The 22,280-nt window shown below is 39.0% G+C and overlaps 8 protein-coding genes and 2 non-coding genes across 10 annotated transcripts; 2 read left to right on the top strand and 8 right to left on the bottom strand. All coding sequences in view use genetic code 12, as the record gives it.

The window, feature by feature from the left end:
- Nucleotides 1-976: 976 nt before the first annotated feature.
- Nucleotides 977-2,689, bottom strand: CPAR2_404030 (uncharacterized protein; the record flags this gene model as incomplete). Its single annotated transcript, XM_036811312.1, has 1 exon — nucleotides 977-2,689. The coding sequence occupies one exon, from the start codon at nucleotides 2,687-2,689 to the stop codon at nucleotides 977-979; it is 1,713 nt and encodes a 570-aa protein (XP_036667762.1).
- A 201-nt stretch (nucleotides 2,690-2,890) lies between these two features.
- Nucleotides 2,891-3,973, bottom strand: CPAR2_404040 (uroporphyrinogen decarboxylase; the record flags this gene model as incomplete). The annotated part of the gene is made up of 1 exon (XM_036811313.1): nucleotides 2,891-3,973. The coding sequence occupies one exon, from the start codon at nucleotides 3,971-3,973 to the stop codon at nucleotides 2,891-2,893; it is 1,083 nt and encodes a 360-aa protein (XP_036667763.1).
- Nucleotides 3,974-4,405: 432 nt separating this feature from the next.
- CPAR2_404050 (uncharacterized protein) lies at nucleotides 4,406-7,132 on the top strand (the record flags this gene model as incomplete). The annotated part of the gene is made up of 1 exon (XM_036811314.1): nucleotides 4,406-7,132. The coding sequence occupies one exon, from the start codon at nucleotides 4,406-4,408 to the stop codon at nucleotides 7,130-7,132; it is 2,727 nt and encodes a 908-aa protein (XP_036667764.1).
- Nucleotides 7,133-7,248: 116 nt separating this feature from the next.
- Nucleotides 7,249-7,321, bottom strand: CPAR2_t_cp_Phe(GAA)_77. Its single transcript has one exon. It is a non-coding gene; the product is annotated as a tRNA-Phe (tRNA).
- Nucleotides 7,322-7,335: 14 nt separating this feature from the next.
- On the bottom strand, nucleotides 7,336-7,408 carry CPAR2_t_cp_Arg(UCU)_76. Its single transcript has one exon. It is a non-coding gene; the product is annotated as a tRNA-Arg (tRNA).
- Nucleotides 7,409-8,670: 1,262 nt separating this feature from the next.
- Nucleotides 8,671-9,480, bottom strand: CPAR2_404060 (uncharacterized protein; the record flags this gene model as incomplete). The annotated part of the gene is made up of 1 exon (XM_036811315.1): nucleotides 8,671-9,480. One exon carries the CDS (start codon nucleotides 9,478-9,480, stop codon nucleotides 8,671-8,673), a length of 810 nt encoding a protein of 269 aa, XP_036667765.1.
- A 629-nt stretch (nucleotides 9,481-10,109) lies between these two features.
- CPAR2_404070 (uncharacterized protein) lies at nucleotides 10,110-10,916 on the bottom strand (the record flags this gene model as incomplete). Its single annotated transcript, XM_036811316.1, has 1 exon — nucleotides 10,110-10,916. One exon carries the CDS (start codon nucleotides 10,914-10,916, stop codon nucleotides 10,110-10,112), a length of 807 nt encoding a protein of 268 aa, XP_036667766.1.
- A 2,765-nt stretch (nucleotides 10,917-13,681) lies between these two features.
- Nucleotides 13,682-14,164, bottom strand: CPAR2_404080 (uncharacterized protein; the record flags this gene model as incomplete). The annotated part of the gene is made up of 1 exon (XM_036811317.1): nucleotides 13,682-14,164. The coding sequence occupies one exon, from the start codon at nucleotides 14,162-14,164 to the stop codon at nucleotides 13,682-13,684; it is 483 nt and encodes a 160-aa protein (XP_036667767.1).
- Nucleotides 14,165-16,461: 2,297 nt separating this feature from the next.
- On the top strand, nucleotides 16,462-17,955 carry CPAR2_404090 (succinate-semialdehyde dehydrogenase (NAD(P)(+)); the record flags this gene model as incomplete). Its single annotated transcript, XM_036811318.1, has 1 exon — nucleotides 16,462-17,955. The coding sequence occupies one exon, from the start codon at nucleotides 16,462-16,464 to the stop codon at nucleotides 17,953-17,955; it is 1,494 nt and encodes a 497-aa protein (XP_036667768.1).
- A 56-nt stretch (nucleotides 17,956-18,011) lies between these two features.
- Nucleotides 18,012-19,643, bottom strand: ALT1 (alanine transaminase; the record flags this gene model as incomplete). Its single annotated transcript, XM_036811319.1, has 1 exon — nucleotides 18,012-19,643. One exon carries the CDS (start codon nucleotides 19,641-19,643, stop codon nucleotides 18,012-18,014), a length of 1,632 nt encoding a protein of 543 aa, XP_036667769.1.
- Nucleotides 19,644-22,280: the final 2,637 nt, after the last annotated feature.

A 22,280-nucleotide genomic window follows, 5' to 3' on the forward strand; every position in this document is an offset into this window, starting at 1 on the left:
CGCATTACAGAAGAAGTCTCATAAAATTGGCATTTTGCCAGGAAAGCGGAAACCGACACCGGTTCAGCACTAGTGCAGTAGAATTACAGCTCCTGGGTATCTACTGCTCCTGCACCCTTTAAATCCAAAAAGAAAACAAAAATTTTTCGATGCCCCAGCACGGCAAAGCACAGTCATAAATTTTTAGGTGTACGGAGTTAATTTGTAGTTAATATAGTGTAGACACGTGCGTTAACATCGAGAACCTAGATTCAAGCTCGAACTGAAGTGTGGGAGCTTCCCAAAACAGGAGGAAGCTGAATCTGGTAGTTTGGATACCATATGATGCATTACTGGAGTCTCAACAAAACTGGCGCTGCAGATTTGCTGCTTCTGGGTTTATGGTTTGCACGTGTAGAGCGAGCTTTGACACCTCCGTGCCTGCAACACTGATACGGCGGCTAAATGTGTGAAATTCCAGTGTCTACATTGACGTTTTCCTTCTTTTGAAAGCTCCACCTTGTCTCCTAAATTACACTATACTCTATACACTTGATGCACATGCATTTGGATTGCTGCATCCTGCAGCTTCCCCACTGTGATTGAAGTTCCACGACGCAGATACTGTTCCCAGTATAGTCCCTATCCCGTGAATTTTTGGATGTGATTGCTCAGTCCGTTCTCCAATGTGACTCGTTTTGTATTTCTCAGTTCTGAGCAATCAACGCATTTCCACAGTGTACACTCCCATCGAGTACATACTCGCAATTGTCTCCATTAGCAGTTTAACGCCTGTTATAGTACCAGTTCCCTCTATGCCATAAGACCAGCTGGGTTTTTGATTTCGAACTTAAGCGTTTTCTGGAAGGTTGCAACTCAACATCAAGATTATTCTAATGAAAAAAATTAGCAGCCAAGCCATGCGTACCTTGAATACAAGCATACGTAAAAGACATTTTCCAACATAAACCTTCCATGAGATTGGTCACGGACTTGACTATTCTTTTTTAAGCCTTGCCTCGGCAGCTCTGGCTCGTTGTTCCCTCATAATCTTTAAGCGTTGCTCATTGTTCAAACCTGTGAGGTCATGTTGTCTCAATTTTAGACCCGGAGAGCCCGTATTATCTTTCGGAGCCGCAGCTTTGAGAAGATTCTGCTTGGCCAATTTTTCTGCCTCATCCTTCACCCTGTCCTCTTCTTCAAACTCTTCTTTAGATTTCGCAGTTGGAACCTTTGCCTTGTCCCAATCGCAATGTGATTCTCCTAGTTTATGTCTTGCAATTTGAAACGCTCTTTTAGCGTTTTGATCAGCGAGCTCAGCAGGGTACCGACCAGCTTTGTTCTTGATCAATGGTGAGGCTTTCAAGTTGATCAACAAAACTTGAACCATGTGGGAAAGACCGTTTGCAGAAGCATAATGAAGCAAGGTGGGAGCTTGTGCATATGTACTTGAGTCAACAAGATAAGAATCAAGGTCGATGTGGTTGTCCTTGATCCATCTTAACAATTTAGGTGCCTTCTGTTTACGTAAAATATTTATAATCTCCTCCTTTTGCTTGTCGCGTTGTTCTTCGTTGTTCTCTTTCCCCTTTTTCTGGTGTAAATCAGATGCAGTCTCCTGAACGCCTTTAGTTGCATATTGCTCTTTGGCAGTTTCTACTCTGGGTAACTCCACTATTTTATAATGCGTCAACTCAACCCAGCTTCTCTTTAGCTCCGATAAGCTAGCCCTTTGGGTGGAGAAGGGGAGTTTCCTGATCCTCTTGTCATTCGCATCGAAAGGCGACCCTTCGTATCCCACCATGACTTTCTTGTTCGTTGGACCATTCGCACGAATGTAGATTGCTGAACATTCCCTTAAATACGTACTCCATTGAGCAAGAAGTTCCCTCACCTCCAGAGCTAATGCCTTCTCATTGTACCGCCTAATGCTTGATCCTGCGGAGATTGCTTTTCCTCTAGAATTGTCGCTGGCACCTTGTGAACCACCTTGTTTACGCCTCGTTGTATATCTGTGAAATGTTTTTGAGGCTAAAACATTTACCTGTTGAATTTTCAAGCTGTCCTTGCTATTGGTGGATTTCAATTCATTTCTTTCGTGACTAATAATAGCTCCCGCAAAGTGCCCTCCACCGATCATGAAAATTGCTGATGTAGAGTCTCTTTGTCCCCTTGCACGATTGAGATATCCCACTGGATCTTTGAGTGCATTTTCTGGAAATATTGCCTTGTATATGCCTACAGCTTTTTCATTCGTCACAGACTCGGTATCGAATAAAATGAAAGGGCTTTTGGTGTTCATATGGGATGCTGATGGTAAATCCTCGCTCGTACTCACTGTTTCCAACTGTTTGATCAAACTTTTGATTTTTTGCTCTTGCTCATCATCTGTCTCGTCACTTACAGAGTCGGATTCACTCTCAGACTCTGAACCTGAAATACTGTCGATGGATTGTGTTTCAATTAATCTCTCGAATTCGTCCTCATCTATCAGAGGTAGGTTGTTCTGTGCTCTTTTCAAGTTGTAGCGATGCAAATCAGATTTGTAGTAGTTGACATCCTTGGTAACCTTTGGAAGTTGCACACTTGGCTCGCTATTTTGCTGCACTGTTTCAAAGGTGTCCAAATCGAACGACAACAATTTCAACGAATCAATAAATTCGTCACTCAAGTCGTAAATATAGGTATCTGTGTTCAAACCTTGCGTCATACGATATGCAGTGATGACAATATTACTTTCGTTTTGGTAGTTTGTTTAACCTTGAGGATGTTACTTGTTTTTTTTCTTTTTTTTTCCTGTAACTAAGAGAAGATCTTTAAAATAGAATAGAGAGTAACACGGGAATTTGGAGGATGATGAATGCTCGACAACTTGGAATATTGCTTATGTACTCCTAAAAATAAGCTCTACTCAGATCGATCCATACTTATGACACAGTTTCAAAAAATGGCCAATTTTTTCTGGGTTCATGAATGGATGAGTTCCATGCCCGAAGTTTATTATATAATTTTCGACCCCAAACCTTTTGATCATTTGCTTGACCTTTTCTTCGATCAACTGGTCAGTTCCATACATGACACCTGGATCTAAGTTACCTTGCAAGGTAATCCTCCTGTTTCCGACAATACGGCGAGCAGCTTCGGGGTCAAATAGCCAGTCAAGAGACACACAATCGTACCCAGAGTCGCACAAGTCATTCAATGCGTACCAAGCCCCTTTCGCGAAAACCGTCAACGGTATCTTCTCTTCAATGCCCAACTCTTTCAATCTTGCAGGTAATTTGGCTGCAATTTGTCTCAAGTAAGGCAACGAAAACGTATTAAAATCATCTGGTCCCAATTCGCCTGCCCACGACTCAAAAATTTGCAACATCTGGGCTCCTGCAACAACTTGTTGAGCCAAAAACTCTATACAGGCATCACAAGTTGCTTGCAAAAGTCTATGCGATGCTTCAGGAAACTCATAAATCCACTGCTTCGCAAACCTAAACATTTTTGATCCTTGTCCTTCCGTCATATACACCAACAAGGTCCAAGGAGCCCCAACAAAGCCTAAAAGGGGCACTCTACCATTCAATTTAACCCTAGTCAAAGTGATGGCTTTGTAAGCCCAATCCAATTTGAGTTTGACGTCTGGATTGAGATCAATTCTTGACAAATCATTTGGGTGTCTCAAGGGGTCTGCGAAAACAGGACCCTTCCCTTCAACCATATTTATCTCAAATCCCATTGCTTGAGGAATGACCAATATATCACTGAAAATAATTGCAGCGTCGATTAATCCATCAAAGTGGTCAACGGGCTGAATCGTTATGGCAGAAGCGGTTTCTGCATCTTGACAAGCTTGGAAAAAGTCTTTATCACCTTTCACTTCATGGTACTCTGGTAAATACCTACCAGCTTGTCGCATGATCCATACTGGTGGCCTTTCAACCTTTTCGCCCTTTGCAGCTCTCAAGATCAAATCATTCTTTAGTGGTGCGAAGGTGGACATGATTTGTGGAGAAGAAGGTAAAAAACAGATTTTGCAAGGCCCTCCTAGTTTTTCTATTTTTTTTTAATTTTCTTCAGGGCGGATTATAGTTTTCGTCGGTGCAAAAAAGCGTCGCAAATTCTTGTCGCGACAAACATCTCTTTGTCATAGTTGCAAAGAGTGTTAATGAATGTTATGGAAAGGCCACCACAAGAGGTGTGTTTGCTCAAGATGGTGAATTGGGCGTGAGAAGAAATCCAGGTTGATTGTCAGTAGGTTCATCTAATGTATTACATAATCATTATATAATCTCAAGAGCCATGTAAGAAAAAAGTGATTAGCAAGCCGAGGAAAAAAAGTAAATGTTTGAGTTTACAATTCTTTATCAACAACTATAGACTTTACTACTCCAATTAAATCCATTGAACGTTACCATCATCGCACTTATTAGCAATGACCGAGTCTGAAGCTGCATCACTGGTACTGGATGACCAAAGTGATGGTCAATCGTCGCGCAATTCCTTGAGCAAACCAAATGTCGTATTACGTTTTGTTGGGGCAATCTTTCGGTATAGAAAAACATCGCTTTCTTTCTTTGTCTTACTCACGCTAATCTTGGGAGTGGTCCTTTCATATGTTGACAATAGCTTGGACTATTCTATATCTTTGCCAGGGGAGAAGTTAGAGCAGGAAATACTTAACGACTCGTGGATTCACTTGCAGGCTATAGCAGAGGGTCAACACCCCTATGCGTCAGGTGATAATGACGTGGTTCATCGTTATTTAAAAAAAAAAATTTCAACCATGATCCATGGGCATAAACATATTGTTTTCGACAATGACTTGAATGGCACAAATAAGTTCTTCTTCAACTCCAGCTCCAAATCTGTGGCATATTACGAATCAAACAATTTATTGGTAAAGATTGAAGGATCAAATCCCCTGCTACCAGCGTTCCTATTGAGCGCTCATTTTGATTCTGTCCCAACGAGCTTTGGTGTCACCGACGATGGTATGGGTATTGCAAGCTTACTTGGTGTTTTACATTACTTTTCGACTCAAAAACAGCCCAAGCGAACAATAATCCTTAATTTCAACAACAACGAAGAATTTGGATTATACGGAGCTGTTGCTTTTGTGAGGCATCCCTGGTTTAAGAAGGTGAAGTATTTTTTAAATTTGGAAGGGACAGGTGCCGGAGGCAAAGCCATTTTATTCAGGGGCACTGATTACGGAATAGCAAAGTATTTCAGCAAAGTTAGGTATCCGTATGCTTCCTCGATTTTTCAACAAGGCTTTGCTAATTCGTTGATACACAGCGAGACTGACTACAAAATATACAAGGAAGCTGGACTTCGCGGTCTTGACTTGGCATTTTACAAACCTAGAGATTTGTACCACACTGGAGGAGACAACATCAAAAATGTCAACTTGAAATCGTTATGGCATATGCTCTCCAATGCTATTGATTTTACCACTTTTATCTCTGAGAATGAGGTTGACGATTCAGGGTCCGATGAAGCAGCCATCTATACATCAATTTTGAACAATTTTCTTTCAGCTTCAATATCCAAGCTAATTGCCATAAACATTGCGTTGATTGTCGTATTTGCCATTATCAACGGTGCACTCGTTTTTCTCACCTTGAAATACAAAAAGTGGCAGGTACCAACTTCACAAGTTTTGTTCCTTCCAATCTCGATGTTGTTGGTATGGGCAATTGTGTCTCTAGTCACGAAGCAAATATTTCAAACGCTGAACCCATTTTTGCCAACGTCCAAGCCATTATTGTTGGTGGGAACCATTTCTTCTATCTCAACAATTGTATTCTACATTGTTTCCAGGTTGGTCTCTCAAAAGCCGAATTTTAAACTACTTTGCATTTTAGAAGTGTCGTTCATTTATTGGATCTTTTTGGTGTATGTAACCAGGAACCTTTTTGTGAACAAAAGTGACCAAAGACATAGTGGTGAATTTGCTATTTCAATATTGTTTTTTTTGGAGGCTGTCACTTTGCTTTTCGGGTTATTGGGATGGGCATTTACCAAAACTCATTCAGGAACAAGTCCAGATGAAGTACCACTTTTGGACGGAGCCAACCACGAGCGTTATGTACTGGGCAACGAAGAGGACGACAACGAATTGGAGAGTAATACTACCATAGATGATAATAGACCTAACTATGATTGGTCTTTGCAATACTTGTTGACTGTTCCGGTATCATTCTATATTATTTACAATTCTGGATGGCTAATACTTGAGGGCATCAACAAGACAGTACAAGAGTCTGCTGCATCACAGCAGTTTGTGTATGTGGTGATTCAGATATTTTCAATTGCTTTGGTTTTACCATTTGTTCCATTTGTTCGTTATTTAAACAGAATGTTGATTTTGGGGCTCTTCGCAGTGGCACTAATTGGTTCCTTTTTGGTACTAAACACCAACCCGTTCAATGAACAGAATCCATTAAAGGTACGATTCTTGCAGACACTCAATGGAACTGAGAGTACTGTGCACGTATACGGTCGAAGTGATGAACTTTCTAAGTTCTTGAACAGGATCCCATCAATTGAAGAGTCAAAAACCAGTATTGGTTGCTTGAACCAAGCTGATGGAGTAGATGTTTGCTCCTACAGGAGCCACTTATACCCCAATATTTTACCCTCCAGCACAACTGAGGGTTACGTTGAAGTGATTGTTAAAAACACCAGTGAAACTGGTTCATTTGGAATCAATTTCAACGAGGTGGTTATTAAAGTTCACAAGAATAGAATGTGTAATGTTGAATTTCCAGGTGACGAAGTAAAGGCTGTAGTGATGAAAAACAACACACATGCATTTCCTCCATTTAAACAACTACCCGATGGATTTTCACATAATGGTGATTACATATACAAAGATGTGGACGGAATAAGAACGTTGTACCTTAACAAGTTGGATTGGAACAGCAAGTATGATCTTGGTATTTATTGGTTACCGGGTATCAATGACAAATCGAACGTTTTGAATGTACGCGTTGAATGCTTTTGGGCCGACTTGCTGCCAGTTGCTGACGGCGGTAGTACCAAACCAGCTATTCCCGCTTTCGAAGAATTGGTAGACTACAGTCCGAATTATGTAAGTATTGCAAACAAGGACAGAGGATTGGTGTCCGTAAGTAAACAAATAGAGCTTAAATAGTGATGTAACCTTATTGTATAAACCCTAGGTAAAAGAGCACTGCACTGGTAAAAGCCTTTCATTATAACGAGGTGGGATGTAGTTAAAAACAAAAGCTTCCAAAAAAAAAAAACAGATGCGGCTTCTGTGGCTCGAACACAGTACCTCCAGATCTTCAGTCTGACGCTCTCCCAGGTGAGCTAAAGCCGCAAAGTGAAAGTTTCAACCCACGCCGGGATTCGAACCCGGAATCCTTTGATTAGAAGTCAAAAGCGATAACCATTTCGCCACGCAGGCAATTCACAAGAACTTGTTGACAGGCCTGATTATGAATGCGGAGCTCGAGCAAGTTTTGACTCCAACTAATTTGTTTGGATTGACAAGTCGTCGTCACGGAAGGGTTCATAGAAAATTAAATTTTATAATTTGTATTTGTTAGGGGGTGTTTGTCATATGTGATCATGTACTTCTTGATTGAAGTCAGACCAAGACTTGATGATAAGTGTATTATCATATATACTTGTGGGTATTGAATGATTGCTCAGTGATAGCGTCGTAAGTTCAATCTATAATTTGATTATTGATTCTCTTCTTATTATCTTCAGGTATTTCTTTTTCCTTTTCCTTGTGGGAATGTCCAATCCTTTATAGCTGGCTAGTAGCTCGATGCAGCACGCCTGATTGGATGTCATTTATTTCCTAAATAAGAAATTCAATGAAGACCGGTGGGGTTATACCCCTAGCAAGAACTAAAATCCTTGGAATAAATAAATTACAAAAAACATGCTTGAAAGTTTCGTCTTGTAATATTGATTTATTCGTTGATTTTGTGGCTGTTGCGTCTCTTCTTTAAGATCAATAGTATGACAGAAGAATTGTAACCACTTAAAAGATGCTGTTTGAACGTGTTATTTTCGATGATCGTTAATGAGCATTTGTTGCCCAAAAAAGTCTTTTCATTGAAATTGCTGCGAAATTGACTGATTTATTTTTCATGAGTTTTCACAATTTTAATAGAAGTAAAAGGCCGGACTCTGATCCTCCGTGTAAACTCAAACAGGTCTGATAACCAGGGTTTATCTTACCATGGTGTCTCGTGGATAAATCTTCGAACTCTATGTCTTGTAAATTAGTAAATCAAGTTATACTCACATTGCTTTTAATTTGATTCACTAAAAGGCTTTGGCCCAAGCTATCGGGTAGAGAGGAAAGTGAGCATAGCAGACGTTTCATTTCCGTTTAATATTCGGTTTTAAGAATGGCAGTCGAGGTATGTTTTTTGCACTATGTTGGCTATATTTTTTGGAAAAGAGGGTCTTTCATTGAAAAGAAAGAGGCTGCAACAACAATGTTACTCTACAAACTACTTACTCCAACACTAAACGTTCATCTGATCGTTATCTTTCAAGTACAATAAAAGTGTGGCCGAGACCAAGCAATTAACTGTAAACTTTGTTTCTTTCAAAATACAAACTTTGGCGAAAATGGCCACATCGTACACACGAAATGTCTAAGATTTACCTTCCTCACTAATCTGGAAAGCCTCAACATTCAAGGGCTTACTCTATCCATCTTTTTCTTTTCTTTGTGGCTGTGATGCTAGCTTTACTGAGCTTTCTTTCACTTGCAGCATACCAATTTGTTGGATAAGGAGCAACAGTTGCCCAATTGACTTCCGAACTAGCTGTATAACTCCAACCAGGAGTTATAGTTGAGTGAACTACGGGTTTCGTGTGTTTAGTTGAGTAATATGTGACTGCACTTGTTGGAAACTTTCTTGTCCACGTGGTGGCGGTAACGGTAGATCCTGGTTGCATTTGCATTGGTGCGTATCTCGTCCTTCCTGTTTGTAGTGTGTATGGTACTGTAAAACTCTTTGAAATATCAGAACCAGTAGTTTGGCCAAAACCCGACGTTTGACCGCCTGGTTGATCACCCGTCACTGTGACAACTAAAGTTCCCGAAGTTCCCTCCATATCAGTCAACCTGAATCTAGGCGTGTAGTTGATTGTTGAGCCACCATTTGTAAATAAAGTGTACACTTGTATAAAGTAATAACCACTTGGTACATCGTTCTGTTCAACTGAGACAGTAGCTGTATTTGAAGTAATCTCTTTTTGTTTGATTGTGGGGTCCAAACATTGAATAGGTGAACCATTTGTGCACAATGAAAGCGTATAAGATTTGACGTTATCTAATGACATGTCTGAGTCTGAATCTGAATTATCGTCCCACTTGACTATAATAGTAGCTTTTCCTGATGACCCAGAGAACTTGTCCCCTTCTTCTGGTGATGTGATTTCCACATCTGCAAAAACGGGTGCAAGAAGCGAACTCAACAAAGTGAGGATAGCCAAATGATACTTCATATTTATTGGTTGTGTAGTTCTTAAACAAGGCTGTGTTGGGAAAAAAAAAAAATTTAATAAAATAAAAATCAGTCGAAAAAGTCAAACAAAAGGTACAAGCAAGCTTTGGTTAGTTGGTTAAGAACGAAAGTGTCGAGTTCTAACTTGTATACCAGGTTTATGTGATATGTAATGATGGTTGTGGACGTATGAGATATCGATCTCTATGACAATGATGTTTGCTCGGAAGTTTTGGAAAGGAGAGTTTCACCAAAACTTTTTTTTCTTTGTCTTTCCTGTTAATGTTGTTATTTTGTCTCGGCTTCTTGTCCTTTCAATCAATGGTCCAGTTATATACAGGAAATTTGCAACACAAGTGACACGCGTAAATAATGTCAAAAGGTTGCCAAATATCACACAACGTTCATGGTTGTGAGCTCCAACCAAACCAAAGGCAAAGGTTACAATCAAATGTAGTGGGGCTTTTATCAATGGATTTCTCTACACTAGCTATGCAACTCAAGCTACCATATCTCTGTGATGTTTTGAAGAGACTTTGGAATGCAGCACTCCATAAAACACCTCCCCCAAGAAGAAACCCAACAAAACAGTCTCGTCAACAACTAGGTCCCTTTCCGACCCAAAAGACTTTACTCTATCCATCTTTTTCTTTTCTTTGTGGCTGTGATGCTAGCTTTACTGAGCTTTCTTCCACTTGCAGCATACCAATTTGTTGGATAAGGAGCAACAGTTGCCCAATTGACTTCCGAACTAGCTGTATAACTCCAACCAGGAGTTATAGTTGAGTGCACTACGGGTTTCGTGTGTCTAGTTGAGTAATATGTGACTGCACTTGTTGGAAACTTTCTTGTCCACGTGGTGGCGGTAACAGTAGATCCTGGTTGCATTTGCATTGGTGCGTATCTCGTACTTCCTGTTTGTAGTGTGTATGGTACTGTAAAACTCTTTGAAATATCAGCACCAGTTGATTCAGATGCAGATGTTTGACCCTCTGGCGAGTCTCCAGTCACAGTAACAACAAGCGTCCCCGTGGGCCCCTCCATATCAGTGAGCCTAAACCTCGGTGTATAAACAATACCAGTACTACCATCCTTGAACTCAGTGTAAATTTGTATGAAATAGTAACCACTTGGTACATCGTTCTGTTCAACTGAGACAGTAGCTGTATTTGAGGTGTATTTTTCTCCTTTGATTGTGGGATCCAAACATTGAATAGGTGAGCCATTTGTACACAATGAAAGAGTGTATAACTTGATATTCTCCACCGAAAAATCCGAGTCTGAATCTGTATCTTTCCAATTCACCTTGATACGAGCCTTACCAGATGAACCAGATATTTTGTCTCCTTCCTCTGGCGAGGTAACTTCCAAATCCGCAATAACAGGAGGTGCCAAGAGTGTAGCCAATAAGATGATAATGAACATGGGAACCTTCATTTTTTGGGAAAGAATATAGTTGATGTTAACTAGCTATGAAATGAATGTGATAATGATGAGATTGTAAGCGAAAGGGTAGTGTGAGCTTGGACTGTTGTAATTCTGTTATAGCTTTCAGCTGTCTGTAAAATATTGAAAGAAGAAAGGATATAGTCACAGAGTTATACCTATATACATATATTTATATATATCGACAAATTAGCAGAAGAATAGAAAATAGTAAAAAAACAAAGAAGATCTCAACTGAAAGGGGTGGCTTTTGTTCCGTGGTCGAGATAGTAACTAGTAGTAGCAGAACGAGAGATAGAGAGAGAGAGAGGCTTAGCGAGGGGATAGTTGTGCCTGTATATACTACAGGGTGTATTATTATTATATGCAAGTGCATTGTATAAAAGAATATATCAAAGACAATAAGCCATTGTGTCTTAGTGGTCGATTGATATTACATAAAAATGGACAAAAGTTTGCACTATAAATGAAACCGATTTGGTAATACCAAAACGATACAAGTGAGCTAGCAGCGGTACTAGTAGTAATGGTAGTAGTAGTCCTTGTATCAGATGGTGTCTTGTAATTTTGGTGTAAAACAGTCATATTCATTACATGCTACCAACAGTAAAGAAAATGGTACATTTTTTTTTTTTAATAAACAATTGCGCGCAATATTACTTAAAATTTTATTTTTTTATTTATTTTAATATGTTGTTATTTTACCTCTACATAATATACAGTATATACATTACATAAAACATAAAGCATAAAGTATAGCCCACATTCTACTCAATATGGGCGCGTCATAAATCATATTCATTGTTCTCAAGTTCGACAATGTTCTGTGCAAATGGATAAATCAATCTAGAATAGAAAAAGCCGTCGCACTTTTGCCACAAGATCAGATACTCTTTACAAATCCTCACAACTGTACATAAAAAATAAACAAGGATGGTTTTGTTATACAACAAAACATGCTTCAAAGGGTAGTACCCTTCAAATTGGCAATTTAAACTCGAATAGGAATGGTACAATAATGACAATATCCAAAATCCCATGACCATGAGACGTTGACATAGTCAACTGTCCTATTAGGCATCAATTTCGTGTCGTCCGCGTATGGGAATCCAGTTTTGGCAACCAAGTGAGGAGTACATATTTGGATTAGACTGGATTTTCCACGCCGAGGCAAGTTGGTGCAAACCTGAACAGGGGTTTTCCCAGCAGGCCGCAGCTCAAGTGACTCAGTTTTAAGTGACAGGCTTTCTCACAGATATCATGTAAATAGCTCTCGAACACACATTAGCTCGTTGTGATCTTGCGTTCATCCGTTGCTTTTTGGCAAAATTTCTTTTTTTAAGCGCCAATTATCTGCAAAATAATCGCACAACCCCATTTTCGGCAGAACTAATCCTTGTGGGAATGCTAACAACTCAAACTTACAATCATCTCCAACTCAGCAGCATGACTTGATATGTAATATCGACAGCCGACGCAATAAACTACACTGAGTAATATGTTACCATTAAATCACAAATACCCCAAACCCATATATATCATAGATGTACAAGACATATGTATTATTGTATCACCTCCACAAACATAGCTACCACCAATGTGCTTGGGTTGGTAAGTAAATCGAGGTTTCTACAACTGACGGGTCAATCTGTTTCTGCTGGCATTGGCTTGAGATCCCAGACCTTGCATATTATTGGTTGAATGGCTGAAAGAGAGGGCCACGGTTGAAATGATAGACCCCCTTCAAGAAGGTGTTACGTTACCAATTATCAGTGTACGCTCGTGGGACACTTAATTCTGGATCCTATAATATTTGTTGAGGAGTTTACATACCTATAAAGAACCAACAGCAGGAAACGAAAAGTATACAACAATTCTTTCATGGTTTATCTACCTCAACAATCGTCCAATGCTGTACCACAATACTAATGCTAGTGTTGGAGGTTCTAAAACTGAAACAGATAAGAGCTATCGATATATTTTCAAGCTACAACATTAGAGAGTAAGGGAATTGATACAAATATAGATAAATTGACATTGCAGAATATTGAATATGCTAACATCATAATACATTCATTATTGGGCCCCCAACCCTTGAGTAATTTAGCATCGTACAACTTTCCAAGCTGCCACCTCGCCCCCGACTTTCTACTTCCATCGTATCTCCATTGTCTCCGAACGTCTGGTAATAGCCCCACCTTGAAATATTCCCAAGGTTTATTCCCAAACTAGCCAACAGAAGCTGATAAAACTACCCAATCTCAAGGGAGCAAAAAATTTTCTCCTCTTGAATAGCTACGTCATTTATTAAATGACTCCAAATATTCTAATTTCTTCTCTTAAAATTCCATTTCAGTTTCTAACAAGACAAACGTGGCATTCAGCAACATTGTAGATTGATCCCGGCCGGTGAATAGCATTGATCTTTGAGGTTACCCAATGAAACATAGCATCTCATGGTCAAACATAGCAAGTTTTTCGTGCGTTGCCCCCCCCCTCCCACTCCTCACTGTCAAATTGTATACGGAAAAGATGAAATTCGCAACGGGGGAGAGCATAAGGGTGAACTGACATCAGTTGAACCACACAGCTAAACACCAACGCTTCTTCTTTATTTCTTTTTCATATTCAGAAGTTTTATTGAATAACAAAGTTTGTACGACAATGAGATAACATGAGATTTAGATAGGACTTTCAAAAGCAAACATTGCTAAAGGACTCATCTTTTATTCATCAGTTAAGGCTATCATCTCATCTCAGGTAATCATGTACATTATGAAAATAAGCAACACAATAATACATATCAATACCCATTCTAATGAGTTTAGTTCTTGCTTATTGAAGTTGTTGTTCTTTGATTGTATGGCTACCTCCTTCTGCCCATGGGGCCTGGCCTCGTCATCGATAGTTTTGGATTTGGCATAAGCGGTAGTAGCAGCAGCAGTAGCAGTAGCATCAGCAGTAGCAGTAGCATCAGCAGTAGCATCAGCTCCTAAGGGAGAAGGACTTCGTTGATGACGACTGCTACGACTTTTCAGTTTGTTGGTGCTATTCTTGCGTCCTATACTGCCACTGCGCAGTAGATCATTATTTGCATGATGGGATGACAGGTACCCCCTGTTTCGTGATATTATGTTTGGATTTGTTTTAGTTGTCGTTGAGTCTGTTCCCGACAAAGGGTTGACAGCATCTGGGATAATTTTATTTAGTAGTGATTTGGTTTGTTTAACAACAATCATTGCCTATCTTGTATAAAATTGGTTTTATGGGGGAAGTAGACGAATACAGTGAAATGAGTACTTTGCTTTCTCTATATATAGGTACAGATGTACAAGTCTATATGTTTTTATATACAAAATTGCATACCCTCTCTCCAATGCACATGAAAAATAAAAATAGAAAATAGTTAAAGAGATGCAAACCTTCCTATCACAATACCCATTTATTAGAAAACACTAGTTTGTTTTATTTTATTTCGTTTGTTTGAAATCCTTTTTGTTTTTCAATGACTAACTAGATAACCATTCCTTCATATAGTAAATATAAAGAGTGCAAAGTGTGTGAATGATAGTAACAATTAGTACAGTTAGTCGGTAACAATCAACTTTTGCTTTTTTGGGATCGGTCAAAAACTCACGACTCAACAAAGTGAAAAATTGTTTCTTGGTGGGAACAGCATCCATCTCTTTGCATTTATTATTATCATCATCATCATCATCATGCAAGACGAGTTAAACAAGAGAGATCGGAATTTGCGGTCTAAAAAAAAGAAAGAAACAAAAAAATCAAATTAACTCCGTCTTTTCATTTCCTCCGGGTGTTGCTATTGACGTAGATTGGAATCATTTTTTAAATGGATTTCCATCCACTTAGGGAAAGTAAATGTTGCATATTGAATGGTGTCGTATTTAGCTTGATCGTAAATTTGCTGTTTCCAACAAATTTCTATTTTATGATTTCTTGGATGGTAGAGGGTTAGTCGTCAGTTCCTTGCAAAAAGGAAAAAGACGTTGGAAATGCCTCATAACGGCTTTGAAAAGAGAAAAAAAAAAAACAATGGGGAGGGTTCGATTCTAAAGAAGGGGCCGAGGTGAAACCGACATCAACACTATATGTAGTATGTACCAAATATATACATATATACATGCAATACTCTGATATGGTTTTTACTGTTGATGCTGGTAAGTGTGCATATACGTTATATATGAAGTTTCCTTACACAGAAGTGCATAGTTTTGGGTCATTCAGTCACTCATATTCTGGTATCAAAATACAAAGCGGGATTTTATGGTGCAGTTTACTCGGCACCGAGGTTGAAAGCTTTTTTTAGAGTTTTTTTCTTTTTAGCTTTTCCGTTTATTAGCAACTTGTGTAATCCTGTCAAGATCTAAGCTGCATTAGATCCTAGAAAAAGTAACAAGAAAAGGACATGAGTAGAAGAAGTTTCATAACAATGATGTGGCAAGAACGCCAGGGAAACTAAAGTGAAAAATGTGGGGGGGGGGGGGGTAGTGCATCGTGGAAAAAGGCATTTCATTGCTTATCCATGTTGGAGGAAGAAAGCCTAACCGACAATCACATCTAGACACAACGGGTCTAGTACCACCAAACAGATAAGCTGAATTATTGCTGCCGATTTTGTTGGTGTAGAAAGAAGAGACTCAAATTGTGTGAGTATGGGCCAATGTACCGAAAATCGGTTGTTAACACTCGCTTAAACCGAGAACGTAAACTTTCGGAGATAGAATTGCGAGGAACTCCGATCCTTATAAACTCCGAATTACGCAAAGTGTTTGAATGATGGTGCGATCCACACACTTCAACTCAACTTTGTAATAAAATGTTTTCTAGCTCAGCTACAACTTCATGTTGCTCCTCCTACAATGTTTGCCACAAATCCTTTTGCCACCCTTGCATCCAGTGGCTCTAATTATATCAGTGGTAATGCTACTTAAGTTGACTGGGTTAAGTGATTCACGTATTTGGCATGTGGCGTATTCGTCTTCCCCAAAAAATAAAGCGGGATCTCTCCTTGCCGTGAATGTGTTCTTTGCGTGTCATTCATACTACGTACTTGATTTCTCCCATGAACGCAAGAGCCGATTTCTTCAAGATAAGATGCCACCCACATCAACCCCATACTAACAAATCACATCAATAGTTCTAATCCTTCTGTCATCTATTTTAGCTGGAAATTGTAGTGATTCCAGGTCATGAAGTTATGGCACATTTGCTTCTTCCTAACTCGAACTTAGAACGTTCGCGTTTTTGGACTTGTTCTTTGCGTTGCCTTTCTTTAGCGCGAAATTTCCCAATGTGGTCTTGATTCGCGCTAAAACCGTTATTTTTTTTTTTTTTAAGCGATTTGAAAAATTTATATAAAAACCCCCGACATGCAGAAATATTGCATTAGAAAATGATGGACTGATACTTTTAGTCCAAATTCGTCATACCACTGAAGTAATCAAAGTTTCTTTCACCAGCTGCATTGGAACTTGAGAATCTTTCTACCACATTGGACTTTCTCATTTAAACAATGTCAATCAATCAAGCACCACCTCAATTGGCCAACAAGAACTTGTTCCAAACAAGACCATTTGTCGATAACGAATTCGTTGAAACAACCGGATCTGGAAAAACATTCACTGTAACTAACCCTGCTACAGAAGAAGTTCTTGCTGAGTTACCAGTGCAAACAGAAGGAGAAATTGATGCTGCTATTGAATCATGTCATCGTGCTTTCCAAACTTTCAAACAAACAAATTCATACGATAGAGCCAAAATGTTGCGCAAATTGTATGACTTGATGATTGAAAACTTGGATGATTTGGCCATGTTGATCACTTTAGAATGCGGTAAGAGTCTTGTTGATGCCAAAGGTGAAATCAAGTATGCTGCATCATATTTTGAATGGTTTAGTGAAGAAGCCAAGAGAAATTATGGTGAAACCATTCAAACTTCAAACCCAAACAACAAAGTCATTACATTGAGACAACCGATTGGGCCAGTTGGGTTATTATGTCCTTTTAATTTCCCCTCAGCAATGGGATCAAGAAAAGCAGCACCTGCTTGGGCAGTTGGATGTACTTGCATCTTGAAACCAGATGCTCAAACTCCCTTGAGTTCATTGGCACTTGCTTACTTGGCAAGAGAAGCAGGGTTTCCACCTGGTGTTTTCAATGTGGTTTTGGCATCAGTTGAATCTACTCCAATGGTTGGTTTGAAAATTTGCGAAAGTCCCAAAATTAAAAAAGTTAGTTTTACAGGGTCGACTCCTGTGGGTAAATTGCTCATGAAACAAAGTGCTCTGACTTTAAAGAAACTTTCAATGGAATTGGGAGGTAATGCACCAATTATTGTTTTTGATGATGCCGATTTAGAACTTGCTGTAAGTCAATCAATTGCATCCAAGTTTAGATCTTTGGGTCAAACTTGTGTTTGTGCTAATAGAGTATACGTTCAAAGTGGAATCTATGACAAGTTTTGTCAAGAATTTGCTAAAAAGACTGAAGAATTCAAAATTGGTAATGGTGTTGATCCAGATGTCACCCATGGTTGTTTAATTAATGCCAAAGCAGTGGCTAAAGTTGAAGAGCATTTCAATGACGCAATCTCAAAAGGTGCGGATGTTTTGGTTAAAGGTGGCAGAATGCCCGAGTTGGGCAAACACTTTTATGCACCTGCGGTTGTGTACAATACTCCAAACGATGCTCAAGTATTTCATGAAGAAACTTTTGGTCCGTTGGCAGCAATTGCAAAATTTGAAACCCGTGAGGAAGTTGTCAAGTTGTGTAATGACACTCCATATGGTTTGGCCTCATATGTGTTTAGTGAATCGTTAAACAATGCATGGTATATGTCTGAGTTTTTGGATGTTGGTATGGTTAGTGTAAATACAGGATTGTTTACTGATGCTAGTTTGCCATTTGGTGGTATCAAGGAGTCAGGATTTGGAAGAGAAGGTTCACTTCATGGAATGGATGATTACACGGTAATAAAGTCCATTACATTAGGAAACTTATATAGATAAGGATTACATTTTCTCATTATGCATATACACAATAGCTACTTATGTTTATACAATGCTCATGCAACAGAAGTATCCTTGTACTTTTTAACAAACTCTTTGTGAAACTTACCCCATCTCTCAATCCATTCTTCACCTGGCGGTAAAAATGTAGTTCTTAAATGGTAGGTGCCTGGCTTTTGTCCAAATCCATTTCCTGGAACACAACAAATACCAGTATTTTCCAAAAGTTCAATACAATACAAATCATCAATTTCAAGATTCGAATTCTTGGCTCTGGAAAATAATTTATGATAAACTTTGGGATCAAAGTTGAGACTTGGGAAAAGATACATTGCCCCTTGTGGTTTATCAACTGACACGTCTTCCATATTCGAAAAGGCTTCATAAAGTGCTTTAGCCCTTGTTTTTAAATTGTCAAATATGGTGCTTGTTTCTTCAACGTAAAGATCATAAGATTCGTCACCCTTCTTAGGTGGGTTCACCATCAATTCAACCATAGCTTGTCCCGAAACAACTGAACACAAGTTTATCGATGCCAATTTGAAAATGATATCCTTAACATCAGATTTAAAACCAACAAGTTCCATGTAGCCTCCACGCTGCCCACATTCGCCACTAACACCTTTAGATGTCGAATGTAATGAAGCCAATTGAACATTTTTGTACAAGTTGTGGTGCTTCTCTTTCAACTCTGACAAAACACGCTTGAAGGAATAAAATTCCCCACTGAAAACATTTTCTTGGTAAACTTCATCAGCAATCAATACAATACCATGTTCAGCAGCAATGGAAATAAGCTCAACTATATCCTCACGCGACAAAATTGCTCCCGTTGGATTACCAGGATTGATTACAACCAATGCTTTAACTTTAATTCCCTTTGCAGTACTCTCTTCAATCAATTGACGAATTTCTTGTGGGTTGGTTGCCCAGCCTTTCGATTCGTCCAAATAATAACCAATGGGTTGAGCATTATTCAAAGCAATAGTGGCAGTATACAATGGATATTGTGGAATAGGAATCAAGAAACCTGAGTTTTGGTCTTGTGACAAAATTTGTAATAAATAAGATACAGCGGCTGAGGCCCCTGAAGTTAAAAAGATATCATTGGCGTTTGAAGAAAACTCTCCGCCGTCTCTCTTTGTGATAAACTCTGCAATTGATTGCCTGAAATAAGCAGCACCTTGAGACAGTGAGTAGGCACCGATGGATCCAACATTATCCAAAATTACCTTTGCTCTTTGCTTAACGTCGGCAGGAAACTTCGCACCCAGTTCTTCACTCAATAGTTCAGGATACTGCAAAATGGACAACACTTGTCTATACCACGTCAAAGGTTTTTGATCCAATTGTTGGGGATTTCCAATATTGGCATTCACAATTTTGTTAAATGGCAATCCATGACTAGTGGGTGATTTTCTAATCAATTCACTTAATCCATCAGCAATAATTGGGATTTTCCCTCTCACGGCATATTGAGCTTTGACTGTCAGTTCATTCAAATCATGGACGTTTAATGGTTCAGCGGGAGTGAAGGTTGATTTGAAACGATAACCAATGCTGTTGCTGTTAATGATGCAGTTGTTAGTGCTGCTGGTGCTGCAAGTGGGCGGTAGCATATTATTGATACGAGTAGCCATACCGAATGGTTGAAGTTGAAATTTGGTTGAAATAGTAACTGGTCTCATGTTTGCTGATCTTATTTTGAAAATATGTAGGATAAAGCGGGACTGAAATAGGAATGAATGAAATCTGCAACAATCAGTAAGGTTTTTGGATTTGCAAAAGAAAACCTAAAAACCAGGACTTTATTGTGGGAAAAGATTAGACTTTTGGCGTGAACGATTTGATGAGGGGAAAGGAAATCGGACTAATAAGAAAACAGGTGAGTTTATTATAGTACGGAATTGTTATTAGCCCTTAGTGAACGTGATTGGTAATGATTTTTCCAAAAAAAAAAAAGCAAAAATGAATGATTGGGACGATATATGTATGTTGATGTTTAGTCTAAAATTTATACTTCTTTAAAACAATCAATGACTTTCAAGCAGTAAAAATGACAGATGTATTCGCTGTAGCGTGAATTACACGTTGTGGTGGTGCGAGATTTGAAATCTATTGTCGTGTGGATTATAAAAGTAAACGTTTCCCTCTTGTGGGATGAAAAATTTGAAATTTGATGAAAAGTTTTTGATACACAAACGATGAAATAGATAACAATAAATTGGACAATAAGAATGTATTGTACTGTTGATTGCAGTTGAACGCGAATAGAGAGGTGAAGGGTGTAGCTACTTCTATTACTTTTGTTGTTCCCACCGCGATTACTACTGCATCTCAAACGATGCACTAGATATATTTGTTATGGTTTGTATTTGGTCATCACTCGGCAATGAAAAATTGTGGGGTGCATACATGTGGAAATCGCCGAAGTTAGACTCAACACAATGTTCTCTTCTCTTTTTTTTTTTTGACTCCTACGCACACAATCATTACATAACAACTTACATAATACACATTGTATAACTATTTTAGTCGGAGTTCAGTCTCCGAACCATTCATCTCGGTTGTATACCTCCGGGACCTTGTTCCATAGTTTTGAATCTGCACTATGAGAGGCATTAGGAAACACTTAAACACGATGAGCATAGAGGATCCATACGGAACCGCGGGGAAGGGATAGAATGGTATGCTCATAATTCTTTAGACGTTGTGATCCAGCTTTCACTAATTGATCGCTAAAGTTCGCCAACAAGTGCCTGGAGACAGACACCCAAAGCAATTGAACAACTACTTGGCATTGAAACTTTCACAGTATTACAAGTAACATACTTCTTTCTTCGTAGGACAAACTCAATATAAACAGGGTCATGAGTACCAAGTGTATCTAACAAAGTGCCCCTTGTTACACCGAGAACTTTCTTTTGGTGGTTGCACTTTGTCATGACATAGGACACAACCATTTAGCAGGTTACATCTTCTTTTCATTTCGTATAACCTTTTTGCTGACCACTTTTCAACAAACAAGGGAACTGTCACCTACCGATTTCTCAGTGGCTCCAACCAGACTAGCTTGGTTAAAGCAATAACTGTATGGACTAAATGAGATTACTAGGTCCGCTAGAACGTAGAGCTGGACAGTTTGGTAAAGATCCTGCGGCAATGTTTTGCAAAGGGTCATTTATTTATTGGGCCACTTGCTTTGCACACGAGCCAAAGGGAAAAGAATGTGGCGACATTGTGCAAGAGTGTGTACTGAAAATTGCATCTGTCAATCTGTCAAAAAACAGTAACTTCGTTTCCTTCTTGAGCGGTAGCCCTGTTCATGCAATGCACTGGTATAAAAAACTCTTGGCATCTGGTTTCTCATTCTGTTGCATTTTGTCATGAAACAATGGCACTCCATAGAGATGCATAAATAGGTACATAGAAGTTCGTAAAAAAAAAAACAGCTAATCTTACGATTCCAGATTTGTAGGGCAGCGTCGATCAACGTTGTAACGGTGAATAGATACCCTCTACATATTGAATGGTTACTTTCGGGTGAAATCATGATCAATTCTGTTCATTGCGCTGCAAACATTTACTTTGGGATCTATTATTGCAAGATAGTTGTGTATTCCGTAAGCATGTACACTATCTTGAGTCTCTGAACGTAAAATTCAAAGTACACAACAAGGTGACTCTCTCCCTTTTTGTTATGTTACTTCTTCTTTTTTTTTATTTTTTTCCCTCGCACACGTTCTATTAAGACCCTTGAGGGAGGCAAATTGATGCAGATACATGTTTTCGTTCGTAAACTTCTTCAAGAGTTCTTTTTTCACGAGTTCAAACGAATGACACAAAACAAATACAACAGGGAACCGGTAGCGACAGTCTTCGATACTTGTAATAATTCTTCAGCAGCATTCCCTTGTGCATTCTCAGTCGACTTATTCAATATCCAACCCAATACAATCCTGCTACAAATAGCTACCCTACAACTAGTAAAATGAAAACCTTAATAGTATACCACCACAGGTAGTGTAACGAAACAATCATCGTAAGATGGTATAAACATCATCCAATTCGGCTATTTTGCTACCTTTTTTGGCTGCCATGCATTCAAGAAACGGCAAAAGATAATATGGAATTGGTGAACAAAAGAAAAGGACGTTGTGCAAATATAGAAACGCCTTAGAAAATACAGTGCTTATGCCTCGGGTATTCATGCCAAATATATCACCAGCAATTCTTTCTCACGCATTCAAAATCTGCCCATATCGAAGCTTCGCTGCAATTCCATGCCCTAAAACAAAACCGTCCCATTGAACGTGTATCACTTT

The sequence above is a fragment of the Candida parapsilosis genome, contig 006372 (genome assembly GCF_000182765.1).
Source record: "Candida parapsilosis strain CDC317 annotated contig 006372".
NCBI lineage: Eukaryota > Fungi > Ascomycota > Pichiomycetes > Serinales > Debaryomycetaceae > Lodderomyces > Lodderomyces parapsilosis.